Source organism: Melanostigma gelatinosum, assembly GCF_949748355.1.
Source record: "Melanostigma gelatinosum genome assembly, chromosome: 3".
NCBI classification, from domain to species: domain Eukaryota; kingdom Metazoa; phylum Chordata; class Actinopteri; order Perciformes; family Zoarcidae; genus Melanostigma; species Melanostigma gelatinosum.
Window position 1 is genome coordinate 2,973,028 of NC_136636.1, and position 17,449 is coordinate 2,990,476.

The 17,449-nt window shown below is 43.9% G+C and overlaps 1 protein-coding gene across 1 annotated transcript in view; it reads right to left on the reverse strand.

The window, feature by feature from the left end:
- Positions 1–10,391: 10,391 nt before the first annotated feature.
- Positions 10,392–17,449, reverse strand: part of LOC306775046 (sodium- and chloride-dependent taurine transporter-like) — a 35,315-nt gene continuing 28,257 nt past the window's right edge. Inside the window, exons 12-15 of the mRNA XM_079265257.1 lie at positions 14,024–14,126; positions 13,731–13,831; positions 13,088–13,258; positions 10,392–12,843 (exon numbers count right to left, since the gene is read on the reverse strand). Coding sequence (XP_079121383.1) covers positions 12,685–12,843; positions 13,088–13,258; positions 13,731–13,831; positions 14,024–14,126 — 534 coding nt within the window. The 3' untranslated portion in view covers positions 10,392–12,684. The remainder of the gene's footprint in view (positions 12,844–13,087; positions 13,259–13,730; positions 13,832–14,023; positions 14,127–17,449) is intronic.

Here is a 17,449-nt window from a genome sequence, read left to right on the forward strand (position 1 = left end):
TGGATCTCGTGCCCTCCTGAGACGTGGAAGTGCTTTTAGCTGTCGGTGTGCCTGAAATAGCTCCACTCACTTAGCAACGCGCCGAACTCAAAGACATGTGAACGTCTCATTTGATGACTTCTCTTTCCTCGCCCACCTATTGTTGCTCTGTTTGGTGACAGCAGAGAATCCTTCCACTTCCTCCACCGCCTGTCTGAATGATTTGATTTCTGCCTCAAACTTTTTCTTTGCACGTATGATTTTGCAGAAACGAGACCAGCTGGTCGCTCCCCTCCTCTACTGGGAGAACGTGTGTGTGTGTGTGTGTGAGTGAGTGTGTGTGTGTGTGACACACAGGAACTAGAGAGTGTTACGGGTCAGAAGGAAACATTTATATCAATGTCTTCCTGTGTGTAAGCACACTAGAGAGAGAGTACAAACTAAATGTGTGAGAGAGAGAGAGAGACACGCAGGAGCACTAACCGTGTGTGTGTGTGTGTGTGTGTGTGTGTGTGTGTGTGTGTGTGTGTGTGTGTGTGTGTGTGTGGGGGGGGGGGGTGTGATAGAATGTGGGAGCCTGCATGTATAGACTGTACTGGCATGTGTGTCTGGGGGGCGGGCGTGTTTTCTATGTGTACTACATGTATGTACATGTGTTTCTACATGTACGTATCCAAGGATGTCAGTCTTTCTTTTTCAGTGTGGTGTGTGTGAGTGTGTGTGTGTGTGAGTGTGTGTGTGTGTGTGTGGGGGGGGGGGGGGGGGTGATAGAATGTGGGAGCCTGCATGTATATATGACTGTACTGGCATGTGTGTCTGGGGGGCGGGGCGTGTTTTCTATGTGTACTACATGTATGTACATGTGTTTCTACATGTACGTATCCAAGGATGTCAGTCTTTCTTTTTCAGTGTGTGTGTGTGTGTGTGTGTGTGTGTGAGTGTGTGTGTGTGTGTGTGTGTCAGGGGCAGAGAGACGCTCGGTGGTGTACATTTCATTGTACAGTGGCGATATCTTTCAGAGCCGTGGGCCGTTCAGACACCCTGATGAGACTGAGAACAGTGTGAACTCATTTCTTGCGAGGGAGCCTGAGAACGGCGACTTCTCCATGACTGACAAACAGAAGGACATCTCTCCAAGCACTTACTAATAAAAGAAGCACACTGTTGAATACCATGCACTGTAAGTGTTCCCATGTACAACGGAACACACGTGTCTGAGTGTTTTATACGCAAATGTGAAGTGGCCAAAAAAAAAAAAAGAAGAGTTTTGTAAAGCTACAAAAAAAAGAAGCCAAAAGCTGAGAAAAGCCTTCCAAACTGTTCTGTTGGTTTTATGTACGTGTGTGGTCATCCATACTCCCTATGCATTTTTGGGTCAAAGGTCAGTTTAAAGCCCAATCCGGAATTGTAACAAATGTTTATAAGAGATAATATATAAAATATAAAACTTCTTCACAGTCGCACAACGTGGTAGATGTAAGAAATGACTCGTTCACAGTGAATGTGGCGTTCAGGCGGATGTTTCAGTTTCAGTCTGCAACCTCAGCGCCGCACGCCACGCATCCTACGAACTGCTCTTTAAAAAGGTCAAAAGCACAACGCATCTGATTACTGTGCCAATAACGGACTGATAATGCTGTCATTTCAAATTCATATTTCAAATATTACATTTTTTTACTAATTTTGGGGAATCTACGTAATTTCAAATAAAACATTTTTTTGCGTTGGCTACACTTGCCTGTTGTCACTGCTGTCGGCGACATTTAAATGATTTCCATCATGGTTGTTGGTGATGAATGAACACTAAACAGGGTCAAAGACATGATGGTTATACATCCCCCTGATATTACAACCACAGCTCGCAGTCAGCTAGCCGTCAGCATTCCGCTAGCCATCAGCATTCCGCTAGCCGTTAGCATTCCGCTAGCCGTCAGCATTCCGCTAGCCGTCAGCATTCCGCTAGCCGTCAGCATTCCGCTAGCCGTCAGCATTCCGCTAGCCGTCAGCATTCCGCTAGCCGTCAGCATTCCGCTAGCCGTCAGCATTCCGCTCAGGAAAATATCGTTAACTCAGCGAGCTGGCAGCATTCTACGCAGACGAGCACAGTTTGGTATAAACCGCGATGAGCTCACGAGTCTGATGCCGTTACTCGTAACGCAGCATGAATACAAACTTCCTCACACGACGTTCAGCCAACTGTGGCTCTGACTTTACAAAAGAAATAACAATATATTTTTGCATCCAAAGTCATGAATAGAATCGTCTCTCGTGGTCGTGAGTGCGTCTCACGTCCGATGAATCCCACGAGGACTTTGTTCCACAGAAGTGATCTGATCCTGACATTCGTATCAGTTTCATGACTTTATTCAAACATTGAATTATTAAAAGATGAATGCGTTGACACGTCTCAGCTGAGTGCGATTCCGGATTGGGCCGGATTAATAACGTATGCGTTGATATTGTGTATTTTTTTCAAATTGTGTAAAGTTCTATTCTATGTAATATAGTATTTTTCTATGACAATATTACTCTTCCGAAACATGGGAGGAAATACAAAACAAACATGGAAATGAAATGTATAACTTTGTTGTCGTTTTTTTTGTTGATTTTCTATGAAACCAAGAGTGTACTGTCATACTTCTCTTTTTGAGAAGAACATGAGAAAAGATCAGAAGAACAATAAAATGTCTAATTTTATGTGGGAAGACTTGTCTGTCGTTACTTTGGTGTGTGATGTAATACACACACTTGGATGTGTTGTCCTGTTCAGACGGTGCATGTTTGTGTCTGTGATGTGGAACAGAGTGTTTGGATGTCCGTATCTGAGCCTCTTTGTATGTTCCTGTCCGTGTGAGAACACACAATCTGCTTCATAACATGGCTCATTGTACTCCACCGTTACATAACGGGTCCAACACAGAGTGCACGTAACGTGTATGTATGCACACACACACACACACACACACACACACACACACAGCAGTAACGTATGGAAAACTAGTTCAGGACCCAACTGCACACTATTCAGGATGTCCATTTACACACAAACCCACATGTATGAGCACGCACACTCTGACCTGACCAGCCGACATAGAAACAGGAACTTCTGTCTCTGGGCGTGACTGCTCTCCATCATGCTGTTGCACTTCCATGAGCCGGTGGAACTGAAGCGGCAGAAAGACCTGAAGACCGGATGAGACAACAAAAACTGGACAAATCAACCGAACGATTGACTTCCACGAACAAACACAGATGTGTGTTATTCCTGGCAGCCAGAGAGGAGCATCCAGAGACAACAGGCCAGGTAAGATCTACTGCTGGGTCCATACAATCAACATCCACTCTCATCAGTTATGAAGTTAAAGATTTAAAAAAGAAAACGGAAAACTAGGCCGACTCACTCGGCAATAATATGAAAACATAAACCGAACGAGTGCCGGTGTGGATGTCACTGTTGTCTCTTATTGTCTTATATTCACTCTGCATCTAACTGGGGATGTACGCTTTGAGAGTTTGTTAGTTTGATTGAATCCGAAGCAGCAGAAAGACAAAAGGACTTCTATGTCACGATAAAGGACAAACAAATCAAAGGCTGTTGTAGAAATGAGATAAAAAAGACATGAGTCATAATGTCTCCGAACAAACCCAGTGTGGTCTGAAATAAAGACGAAGAGAATTATAATAAAGTATAACTGAGGTCATAATGTTAGAGTATAGTGTGTCAAAAACATAATGAAAAAGTTATCGTTTGTCAAAAAGTCAGAATATGGGAAATCAAGTTGTGTTTTTTAAAGTCAAAGTATAGTTTGACTAAAATAGTAAAGTATGTCGGAAAAAGACGTTAAAAAGTAACTTGTATAGAGTTTCTTAAAAATCTGGAAAAAAGTCTGTAGTATGATGAAAAAGATCAATTTATAGAATGAAAAAAGTCAAGTATGACGAAAAATATCAGTGTGACTGAAAAAGACATGAAAAGTCATAGTATATAATGTCAACTCTTTTTTTTTAAAGTCAAAGTATGACTAAAAAATTATTATGAGAACCTTCAATATGACAAAAAGGTCTGAGTAAAGTATGCCGAGTGAAGTCATGAAAAAAGTCAGAAATAATAAAGAAGTTCATCGTGTAGTACGTCGAAAAAACGATTACAAATAGCAACTTTAATATTTCAGGTGTCAGTCTAAAAAGTGTTTAAAAATTTTTTATAAGTCGAAAAAAGTGTCGTAAAAAAGTGTCAGAGTATAGTATGTCGAAAAAGACCAAACAACAGTTCTGGGAGAATGTAGAGTAAAGTTGACGTAACACTCTATTTGGTCTAAATGTCAGGATTTCTGGTTTCCACCCGGCAGCCTGGGTTCGACTCCCGGTACGACAACAGGAATCTTAATGAACAGGTGTCAGTCTAAAAAGGGTTTCAAACAGTTCAGTCAAAAAAAAAGTCTCAGTATAGTGTGTCAAGAAAGATCAATAAAGGGTTAAAGTATAGTCCACAGTGTACAACATGTCAGAATATAGTCCGTCAATTAACTTGTTCCAGTGAAAGTACAGTATGACTGAAATAGTCACAATGAAGTCGGAAAAAGATTTTAAAAAGTAATTCTTTTCATAAACTCACTGTGAGCACCTGCTCAGCAACAGATGCTGTCCGGACACCGTGAGGAACAGTCAGCTGAACACGGTCCGATCGGCCCGATGCCCTGAGGAGCTGAAGGCAACGAATACTGACTCAATACATCATCATCGTGCTCCAAGCAACTGTTTGCTAGCAACTTGTCTGTGCAATGAGACGGCAATGTTGTGTTCACAACCTGTTTCTGCTTTCACCTCGTGACCAAAACACGTCAGTTGTTTCAGGAAAGGATCTGAAGACGGCTTCCACCTCTGGACAACCTTTGCTCACGAAGATAAAAGAAATGAGATTGTTCATTTCCCCATGAGAACAAACACTCCCGCCAGAGCTAATGTCCTTCCCATCATCCAGGTGAAGCTCACTCAGAAGAATCTTGAGTCAAAGAGGCGGCACATGTCTGCGTTGAACAGTCCACAGGAAAGCAGTAGTTCTGTGGGATGCAGTGTGGAGGACAGTGCACTTGCCAAATTGGTGGAAAATCTGCAGAAGCACACGCGGCGTCCCTGTGGGCTGCACCAAGAAACCACAACATCCTGGATCTCAACTGGCCCCTCACGGTCCCTCGCCCTCCACTTCCTGTTCTATTTCTGGCTGTTGAACAAAAGGCGAAAGTACCGTAAAACACTCTTGAATACACACAGATGTGTCTTTGCTCGTTGCTCTGTGGAAGGACGGCCAAAGAACTGTCATGGAGAAGAAATGGGAAAAGAGATTGTCAGCAGCAGAGTCTATTCTGGGAGCAGAGAATGGAAATGTCAGCGTTGTGTCTGTGTCTCTGGAGTGCGAGTTATTTAAAGCTCACCCTGCTGTAAAACAACAGCAGAATTCATATCACCCAACGCTAAGTTCAAGCAAACATCTTCTGTGTTTCCGGCTGAATAAAAGGACTTTTGTTGGGTCACATGGCAGCAATAATCACAACTGAAGTGATATTCGTGTCACTTTTCTGGACAAAAGATCAACATGATGAACCGAGACTGAACTGGCACGGCGTCTGAAAGAACCCTCTGTCTTCCTTTCACTGAGAAGCACGAACAGGACGCTTTAAACCAGTGTTTTACAGCACTCATAATCCCTTCATTGGAGTCAGTTGTTTTGATTAAAAAACAGTAACCGCATGTAACCGCAGCTGGTCTGGGATAATGATCTGTGTTCAGTAGCAGCTTCTCTGCATCAGCAGCATGTCGGAGCCTTCAGTGAAACCCGACGGCTGTTTGGCTCAAAGTGTTCCGTCAACGGAAGCCGTTTCCAGCGGCTTCACAGAACATGCGGCTCAGTTTGATCGGAGGTTGTTTGTACCGTCTTTACTCGTTAGCTGAGCTGAGCTCAGTGGTGTCTGTCTGCTGAGGTAAGCACAGGTTGGATTGTTGTGGGTTGTCGTGCCACCATGAAGTCAACTCAAACCCCTAACTTTGGGGAAAGGCATTCATGAAGGGGTGAAAGAAACCACAGTTCCCACGGTTTCAAAGGTTTCTGCATCAGATGATTTACTCTAAGACACACACACACACACACACACACACACACACACACACACACACACACACACACACACACACATCAAGACTATACAGCAGGAGGTTGTTGACTCTTTGTGGGAAGCTGACTTTATATCCTCAAGGGCTGCCATGGTGTAACCAATCAGCAACCAGGGATCAGCTGTCATTCAACCCAACTCATCACAGCCAAAGGAGAACGTGTGTCCTGATCGACTCAAGAACAGCATCTAAGTTACCGTAAAGCTACAGTCAGTGACTGTAATTCAAAGAACTTTCTGTCACATTTGCTCAAACTGTCACTATTTCCTTTAGTGCTCTTATTGGCAAGATTCTAATCGGACCAATCGGAGCTGAGGGGTCTCTGACTGCGTTGCCCGTTGCCTCAAATGTTTTCAGAAACAGATTTCAGTGAACTGTTCAGCTGCAAAATGAGAAAGTTTGCCCGAGTCGACGGGCGGAGCTCGGCTGTTGTTGGATGGGTCACGAACTTCCTTCGTTGACACAAAAATATGAATCCGATTGGTTGTTAGGAGCACTAACAGGAGCAGAGCTGTTCACAGACTGTTATACTGTCAGGATAGACGGGCAGTTCACGACAGAGGTTAACAGCACTGCTGAGTGTCACTTCAAACCAATCAACCTAACTGGAGTTGGATATATTTAAAAGTGTTTGTGCTCTTATTCACCCACAGTGCACAGCGCTGATTGGGGGATTTGCAGGTCAAAGAATGTCTGGATTACAAAAGCACGAACTCTAGCAGCTTCAAACTACGACTCAAAGTTAACCAAAGTTAACCGCTGCCGTCGGTTTTGGACGAGCAGGGACGCCGTTGGTTTGTCCTTTTTAAAAATAAACTTAAAATAGTTTCAGGCAACAAAACCGCTAATAGACATATATGTTAATTATACATCTAATTGCCCGTTTATTACAATTACCACAAAGCTGTTTCCAACCCATTTGAAGACTTACACATATGGAAGCTGGCAGCAGTGAGCGTGCTGGAATGCAGCCTCCTGCGTTGGCTTGAGTACCTTAAATCTTGTAATACAGGATTAGTAGGATTAGTTTATTCTGCTGGAGAGGATTTAGGTGCATAAATCCCACGAGTTGGGGAATTGAACTTGAATGGAATGATCTGTGTGTGTGTGTGTGTGTGTGTGTGTGTGTTACACCGCCCGTAAACGAACATGCCACACAGACACAAAAGAACTCAAGAGCTCATTTTCAGAAGACAACTTTTTTATTAAGAAATAAAAAAAGTTTTAGACCTTTTGTAAAACCTGTTCAAACACGTGTTTTTTTTCTTCATTTTTCTTCTTTAACCTAGCTTACAGGTTTGGCCATAGAAATAAAAAATAAAACCTTTCAAATTCTTTTTAAATGTTTTTTTCTTCAGAAAGAATTAAAAAACATTTTCTAATGTACATTCCTTGAAAAAAGGAAGGGCTGGCACACATACAGTATAACGCAGGAGACAGAGGCGTCGTCATTGGGAACAATATCCAGAGAGAGGCTGTCGACCGAGAGGATGAGAGGGACTCCATTTCCCAGAGGACTTAGCGCCGAGACCATTGTTTCATTTGAAAGAGGAAAGATGATTGTACGGCCAAAAGTCAAAAGTTGATTAAAAGCTCAAAAAGCCCAAAATGTAATTAGGTTACATGATAACTATGGTTCTCCGAGTAAGGACGACGTTAAGGAAACGGAGCCCCGTTCATCTTCCCTCGCAGCCACAGTGACTTCAGTGATGAAACAGATGTTGTGTCGCCTCACATCTGCTTGGTCTGATGTTGAATCACAGAATCACAGAAACAGCCGATTAGATTCAGAAACCTGCAGATGTGGTGTTTTCATACCGGCAATGAAGACGATGGAGGCAACGTGGGATTCTAAATCAGGTGACATGTTCCTGCGTGGATGTTCGCTTCTTCACTTTCTTTGATAAAGTACTTGGTCGGGCCAAGTGGAGTTCGATTTAGAAATGTCTGAATAAGCCGAATGTAGAACTTGCATACATGGTTTTGAAAGAAAAGCCCAGATTTGATGGTTCAATCTGGTTTTTATTGGATTTACTGCATTTGTTGCCGAGGGGCAGGCTTCCCCAAAGCAGCCGAAATGACTCCAATCTATTTGTTCCATCACAAGCAAATTAGACTTTCCGCCCTCCGAAGGGCACCTGGTTAGATTCCAGGTGTGTTGTGGATGAGGAATGGTGACGTTTGGTGGCGCCGTGCTTTTGGAAAGCTGCCGGATGTTTGAGCAGCACAGCAGTACTGAGATGAAGACAGCAGGCAGAACGATGGCGGGCTTAGTGGCAGTGTTACTGTGTTTCATGCCCTCACAAACTCACGACTTAGCAGTCTGTCACAAAAAGAAATAAAAAAATACGTTTCGCTAAGAAATTCAATTTGACGTCACAAAGTGTTAGAATCTTTCTCAGTGCATTTTAAACCACAAGACCTTTGGAGGAGCAGTGGTTTGGTTTGGTTCACTTCCACACTGTGGAGCATTTGGTGGCTGGGTGTAATTCAACTGGACCCTGAAGGTTCAAATCTTCTTCATCAAGAATTCACAGGCGGTCGTTTTTTTTTTCTTTGTTTTTTTTCAAACGTTGGAATCACCGCCTCGAAAAACAGCGAGAAAAAAAGAAAGTATTGCACGTTACAAACCGTAGCTTTTTTTTGTTGATTTTTTGCTTTGTTTTTTTTGATTGATAGTCGTACAAGTTACTCCGATGACAGAGGTTCAAATACACTATATTTGGAATACAAAAGGCAAATGTGACAGACACACAATCACAAATAAAATAAAACAAGAACACGGCAGGATTCAAGAAAATTCAGAAAACAAATTCTTTTGTTTTCACCCTAAAAAATAAATCTTCAGAAACTTTCACAATCACCCGCAGGCGACTTTCAACATTTCAACATTCGGCGGTAAAAACTTTGTGCATCGCTAATGCTTCGATGGTTTTCTCTGAGAACAATCGGTCGGCTTAGGTCACAGCGAGGTTCACTCAGGCGAACTGAAGGGGAGCGTCAGAAGGCAGAGGAACTGGCATATACGTTCAATACACACCGAGGCAGAACAAAGCAATAAACCACTGCATTAGTTATTACTCCTGGTCCCCACAGAAGGATCTCAGCACTACGGAACGAGTCCGGTCAGATTTACTTGCTCTGAATCTATTTGTGTGTCTCTTTGCAACAGATATTTAGTTTTGCTATTTCTTGTGGTGCCCACATTATGAAAACATTTATTTCCATTGTGTGCATCTTCGCTATGACCAAGACATTTAATAGATGCACCGTGTCGGCAAAATAGTGAAACTGCCGATGTAGCTTTAGGCGCTCTGTGCCTTTTGGCCAGGACGACCGCTACGTCCTTTGTCGCGGTGCTGATGCTGCTGTTCTGACTGGAAGCTGCCGACAGATCTTATCTTTCAGCATTACGACCATTCCTTTCCCCGCCTCAGTGCAGAGATCCTTCAGGGGGTCGAGGGACCAGATCTGTACAAAAGTTGAACATTAAAACGAAGCTTGGTGTCGGTATTAAAATGGGAGGTTCTGCGATGGGAGCTCAGCTGTACAAAGACGACTTATATAGGAAAAGTGTATTACTGTATGAAAATAGATGTCTGCTGTGGATTCGGTTTCACAAATCCCTTTGAATGATATGAACTACTTTATTCTAAGTTGAAGAAATGAAATAAAGTGAAATAAAACAGGAAATGATCGGAGCTTAGATGACGCAGGAACGATGCCCTGACTGCACCTTCACTGATGTGATGCTGTCGGTCAAATTCCTGCAATGCATGTGTTCCCGTACGACTGTATATCTGACGTGGATGAATAGTTTCATAACATTTTGATCTATTTTAATATGTCTGCTGTTGTGCTTTTTGGGAAACAGAAGGGTTCCGACAGTATTCGGATCCAACGAGGACCCTGGATAAAAAGATGGCAGTGTTTTTCTTTTGGTCTCATCATTTCACATGAAGTCCAAATTATACAAATAAGGTGCGATAATATCTCACTTCGACTCACTCTCTTTTTTGTATGTTTGCCTTCGATTGCGGATTACATCGGCAGTAAAGGTGTGAGATATATATATATATATATATATATATCTATATCTATATATATATATATATGTATATATATATATATATATATATATATGTATATATATATATATATATATATATATATATGTATATATATATATATATATATATATACGTATATATATATATATATATATATATATATATATTCCATTCTGTGTGGCAGCGAGCTGATCCAATGGCCTTCCAAGATGGACAATAACATCGTCTTCAATTGCTACCGTTAAGTGTCTCTTTGTCGACCGCAGTTACGAGTCGCATGTTGGGTTCAAGCAGCTAAAGAGAAAGTCCTGAGTGGATGTCACTGGCGACACACACACACACACACACACACACACACGGGGAACCCGTTGTTCCACGGACGTGTGACAGTGATGGAACGTGGTGAATGTCGGCTTTCTCAGATAATCACTCAGCCAGAGTCCTGTTTTCATTACATCTTATACATATAGTGCCTAATTTCACAGCTTTAGTTGAATAATATATTCCATCAGAAGTTGACTATTCTCTTCGTTTGTGTCTTTGGTTCGGCTTAGTTAGAATTTCAGGCAGAGTCCGACTGAGCACCACATTTAGAGTTTTTGACGTATTTGGATGCTGCGAATGTTCTTCTGGTCACCGTTGCTACGCCTCGACATTCATTCTGATAATCCCAAAACGACGACAGGCACGCGACTCCCACAAACTTCCACGGCCTCCGTTGCGATGTGTGCAACCGGCTGCTACATTTCAATTGCTTTTTCAGAACAGTTGAGCGTCCCTGTTTGATATGAAGCTTCTCAGCTCTCGTTTAGAAGTGAAGTGAAGCAACGCGGCGACTGTGGGGGAAATAAAAAACGTGACCGAACTCTGTGGTCCACTGGCTCTGATCCGTCTGCAGCCAATAGGCGTGTGGCAGGAGTTGGACACTCCCTGCCTGGAGTCATTGAGTCGGTGACGTGTTGGTTGAGTCTGGCACAATCTGCCCACGTGAGATGCAGCCGCGTGGCGTTTACAGAAGAGGAAACGCCATCAACCCCCAACGCCATGTCGAACTGCTGCCGAATGTTTGAACCCAAACCCCCACAGGAGAAGATATTTGAGGGATGAAATAAGTTGCATTGTTTGTTTGCTTGACCCTAAAGACGGAATTGTTTGGCAGGACCGACGCTGCGGAACGGAACGAGGATTCTCGTCACGATGGCTGCCACTGTAACGGTATGATTTGTATAACAGCTTTCCACACAAGTGTTCCTCCTATGTAAAACTACAGCAATTATCATTAATAGTGAATAACAATCATATTATAGTCTTAATAACAAACAACAAAAATCTAAACATTGTCAGAGGAAAAACTAATAATAATGTAACTTCCTCTGTAGAAAGTCAAATAAATGCAATCCAAAAGTGTAAGCCAAGAGTTAGTGCAGCCACTAACGCACTGTAAACGGGTCTAGGACAGAGAAAGATAGACAGAGATAGATATAGATGGACTGATTAGCTACTACTGTACAGTACGCCACATACAACACACTCAAGGGTTCAACCTCCACACTTCAAATCCTTTCAGACTCCGCCCCCTCTCTCTGTGCAGCCTCGGTGCTGCTGTTCTCACGGACCGTAGTCTCAGGCTGTGGAAGATGTGCATTTCAAAAACCAGGATCCTGGCTTGAAGAGGGTCATCGGCTATCACGGCTCTGATAATGCATTTATTCAATTTTTACTTTTTTGCTGCACCGGGCAATTTTGTGTACTAGAAATGAGAATCCTGGAATTTAGATTGGTAGGTTTTGGTCATATTTCTCATGAAAGATCTTGCCTTGTGCAGCTGGAATATCATCGAAATGTTTCAGACATGGATAAGAAATATGTGTTTGCATCTTCTACCTCCTCTCACCCGGGCCTCCCCTGAGCACAGTGGAACCGAGTAACCCAACAAGTGCACCATGTCCATTATCTGTATGTGTGATGTCATATCACAGGCAGAGCTGCTGTATGTTCAAAAAACAGCCCCGAAAAATGATTTTGGTGATATGTGTTCAATATGGGTATTTGTTTTTTTCATTTGGTGGCTACAACATTCAGTTTGATTCCAAGACTCAACAACCACTTTCTTCTTCTTTTTTAACAACGGCTGGTATTCTGCAAACAGAGATGTACCAGCGAGTGACCAGAGGCCGGTACTAATGTGCCACTCTGCCTTTAAACAAGACAAGAGTGGATATTACAAATAGGGGGAAGGACCAGCACCATGTGAGTGCTACCCTCTGAAGAAAACCCACCAAGAGCAAACTGCTTCCAGAGTATTCCTACAAGATTTGAAACGGGAACGCTTTTTTTTTTCTTCCTTAAAACCCTTATAAGTCCACCAGACAGACAGATAGACAGATAGACAGAAACGACTAGCTAGCTTTAGAAGCATTGCAGAGGAGAGGAGAGCGATCTCATGGAGAGCCTCCGCCTCACTCCTTTACATCATGGTTTCTACGATGGTGTGGGTGGGGGCCTTCATCAGGAGGCCCTTGTTCCCGTTGGGGTCCAGAGGGTAGGACAGCTCCTTGCGGCCACGGTGGTCTGCGGGACGGGAGCTGGCGCCGCCGCGAACCGGGGCTGCCACCGCCTTAATCCTCTGCAGGGCAGAAGGAGGGAGGGAGAAGTGTGAGAGGAGGGGGCGGGGTTTAAAGGGGAAGATGGGAGGAATGACAGACAGGAATAATGGAGACAGGAGAGAACAACAGAGAGACGACATGGGACAGAAAGAAAGAGTATAAGCTTAAAAAACGGACTAAAAATAATTACATACAAGCAAAACCTACAAAGTCCGCGTTGGAAAAACAAAGTGATTCGGCAGAATTTGTGCATCAGCCACCCACCTCAATGAGCGGCCCATCAGATCGGAGGATCTTGATGACGACCACCATGGGGATGCAGATCATGGAGGTCAAGGCCAGAGTCCAACCTATTCCGATGGCCCAGTCGGGATACTCGTAGACCTTGTTGTACGTCAGTGGCTTGTATTTGACCAGGGAGAAGATGAAGCAGGCCTGAGGAGGACGAGGAGGAATACAAACATCAGCGCTGTGAGGGAGAGCTTCACTTTTGTGAAATTTGTATCATGCGGTGATTTTGGCATCTTCACGAACACTAAATTCAACGCACACTCGGTAACACTGTGTGTGTTGTCGTGTGAGTCCACTACTTAACATGGGGACAATGACTCGAGGCTGTCAGCGTGATACATCATTTATTTAATTATGTTTTCACCTTTTAGTGTTCACCTGCTGTGGGGCCATTTGAAGGCAAATACTGCATATTAAATGTCAACATGACAACATGTCTCTTTAAGAAACACGTGAACGTCACGAGGACTCAAACAACGTTCAGGAAGCAGAAGAAGTGTTTCATAAAAAGAGGAAGAAGAGGAAGTCAAACTCCTTGCTGTTGCCGTGTGATAATCTGCAGGCTGAAGCTGATGATGATGGTTCACCGTCTGTCACAGCAGCAGCAGGCTCTTACCATGCACAGTGCAGGAGTGATAACAGTCCAGCTCCACTTCATCCAAGCATTTGGTCTGTAGCCAAGCATGTCCTCAAGTGCATCGTAGTAATTATCCACGCCTGTGAAGACAGTGAAGCACCTTCTGCTTATTGTCTTTGCAGAAACACTTTGACTCAGAACGCACCAGGACTACTTCTTTTACAACAATTACAAAGGCAAGATCATCAGTGCAGAACATTTCAAACACGGAGGCAGAATGCTGTAAACACGGCATGAAGTACATCTGTTATGTTCAGAAGGATGGTACTCACCATAAACCCAGGCAACAGCTATACATTCAAAGAACGCCACCCACAGAAGGCACACACCGCTCGCTGCATAGTAATCAAACAGCTGGAAAACATACATGCCACCCTGCAGAGACACACACACACACACACACACACACACACACACACACACACACACACACACACACACACGGTTAGTGCTCCTGCGTGTCTCTCTCTCACATTTAGTTTGTACTCTCTCTCTAGTGTGCTTACACACAGGAAGACATTGATATAAATGTTTCCTTCTGACCCGTAACACTCTCTAGTTCCTGTGTGTCACACTCACACACACACACTCACACACACAGACTCACACACACACACACACACACACACGTTCTCCCAGTAGAGGAGGGGAGCGACCAGCTGGTCTCGTTTCTGCAAAATCATACGTGCAAAGAAAAAGGTTGAGGCAGAAATCAAATCATTCAGACAGGCGGTGGAGGAAGTGGAAGGATTCTCTGCTGTCACCAAACAGAGCAACAATAGGTGGGCGAGGAAAGAGAAGTCATCAAATGAGACGTTCACATGTCTTTGAGTTTGGCGCCTTGCTAAGTGAGTGGAGCTATTTCAAGACATAACGGGAGAGACAGGCATCCCGAGTGTGTGTGCGTGTGTGTGTGTGTGTGTGTGTGTGTGTGTGTGTGTGTGTGAAATCTGTTTTAACAATCATGGGAATCCTAAACTTGAACCAGGCCACGGTAGCCATAAAAAGATGTTGTCATGGGAACAGCAGAGGGAGGGATGGATGGATGGAGGGATGGACGGAGGGATGGAGGGAGAGATGGAGGGAGGGGTGGAGGCGGGGCAGGAAATAGAGTGACAGTTAGAAGGTTGGATGTTGCGTGAGACCAGGTTCGAGAGGAAGGAGAGGATGAGGATGGATGAAGAAAAGAGGGACGATAGAGGGAGACAGAAGGAGAACGAGAAGGAGAAGGAGAACGAGGACCATGAGACTAAGTGGAGGAACTGGAGACACTCGATGGACAGAAACATTTTCCACGATCAGCATTAATTCAAAAGGTCTCATTTGGCTTTAAAGTAAGTTTCTCACTGGAAAAAGAAACGCCTGTAGCTCAGGAGGAATGAAGTATCTTACATTGGGACTCGTCATGTGACCAACTGGTCTTCATTTAAATGTGTTGGCACATAAACAACCTTCATCTGCATAAGAGTGCAGAATATGAAGGCAACGGGACAAGACATGGCTGTTGGAAGCCTTCTGGTTTCCGGGCAGTCAGAGCAGTATTGAGGCGGAACACATTGGCAAAGAATCAGATGCGACGCCGCTGGTCTTATTTTGACAAAAACAGTGTGATGGATGAATCATGTTGGATCTGGATTCTGGAGTCACAAAACAGTCCACTCAGAGACCCAACAGTGCGTTCAGTAAAGGTCAGCGTCACCAGCGATGAGAAGCTTTACTGCCGCTCTCACAGCCAGCTGGGCTTTGCTGAGACGTGCCAGAAGCTCATGCGTAACAAATGTCGGGGGGTTTGGTTCCATGTTGTGCAGGTGAGCTGCTCTGCCACAGTGAGCCAGGTGCACCACACTGGAGCCCTTCATCATCGGGACAGTTACACTCGTCCGCGGTGAGAAGGGTCTTCAGGTGCGAAGTTGGGAGGACGATACATCTCGATGCGTAACTCAAGGAGGAGGACATGTCGTATTTAAGAGTTAGAGAGGATGAACATTGGAAGAAGATTTGAGAAACAGAAAAGAGAACAAGTTTTAGAGGACATGACAGGAAGGAGGAAGACGTGATGAGAAACAGAGGGGAAACAGACGAGAGACAGAAATAGAAGAGCAGGAAGAGAGGAAAATGGAAAAGCGAAGTCAGGTCTAATGTATCTATTAATACCAGAGGAGGAGGAAAGTTCTCATGACTGGCAGTATAAATAGCTTCCGTCATCTCCCCAGGGACAGACACTAATAGCTGTATGAACTGCTGTTTATAAAATACACATGTTATTATCAGTATGTGCTGTGAGCTTCTTTATACTCTATAAATACTGAGATTGTGAGAATCTAACTTATCCTCATCTATGAAAAAGCACTCGTACTGTTCAGTATACAGTAGATGTGCGCTGAAGCCACGAGGCGGTGTTCTGAAGTTGACGATGTTCCTCCATGTGTTCCGAAGTTGACGATGTTCCTCCATGTGTTCCGAAGTTGACGATGTTCCTCCATGTGTTCCGAAGTTGACGATGTTCCTCCATGTGTTCCGAAGTTGACGATGTTCCTCCATGTGTTCCGAAGTTGACGATGTTCCTCCATGTGTTCCGAAGTTGACGATGTTCCTCCATGTGTTCCGAAGTTGACGATGTTCCTCCATGTGTTCCGAAGTTGACGATGTTCCTCCATGTGTTCCGAAGTTGACGATGTTCCTCCATGTGTTCCGAAGTTGACAATGTATCTCCATGTGTTCTGAAGTTGACGAGGTTCCTCCATGTGTTCCGAAGTTGACGATGTTCCTCCATGTGTTCCGAAGTTGACGATGTTCCTCCATGTGTTCCGAAGTTGACGATGTTCCTCGATGTGTTCTGAAGTTGACGATATATCTCGATGTGTTCTGAAGTTGACGATGTTCCTCCATGTGTTCCGAAGTTGACGATGTTCCTCGATGTGTTCTGAAGTTGACGATGTATCTCCATGTGTTCTGAAGTTGACGATGTATCTCCATGTGTTCTGAAGTTGACGATGTATCTCCATGTGTTCCGAAGTTGACGATGTTCCTCGATGTGTTCCGAAGTTGACGATGTTCCTCCATGTGTTCCGAAGTTGACGATGTTCCTCCATGTGTTCCGAAGTTGACGATGTTCCTCCATGTGTTACGAAGTTGACGATGTATCTCCATGTGTTCCGAAGTTGACGATGTTCCTCCATGTGTTCTGAAGTTGACGATGCTCCTCCATGTGTTCTGAAGTTGACGATGTTCCTCCATGTGTTCTGAAGTTGACGATGTATCTCCATGTGTTCTGAAGTTGACAATGTTCCTCCATGTGTTCTGAAGTTGACGATGTTCCTCCATGTGTTCTGAAGTTGACGATGTATCTCCATGTGTTCTGAAATTGACGATGTTCCTCCATGTGTTCTGAAGTTGACGATGTTCCTCCATGTGTTCTGAAGTTGACGATGTATCTCCATGTGTTCTGAAGTTGACAATGTTCCTCCATGTGTTCTGACGTTGACGATGTTCCTCCATGTGTTCTGAAGTTGACGATGTATCTCCATGTGTTCTGAAGTTGACGATGTTCCTCCATGTGTTCTGAAGTTGACGATGTATCTCCATGTGTTCTGAAGTTGACGATGTTCCTCGATGTGTTCCAAAGTTGACGATGTTCCTCGATGTGTTCTGAAGTTGACGATGTATGTCCATGTGTTCCGAAGTTGACGATGTTCCTC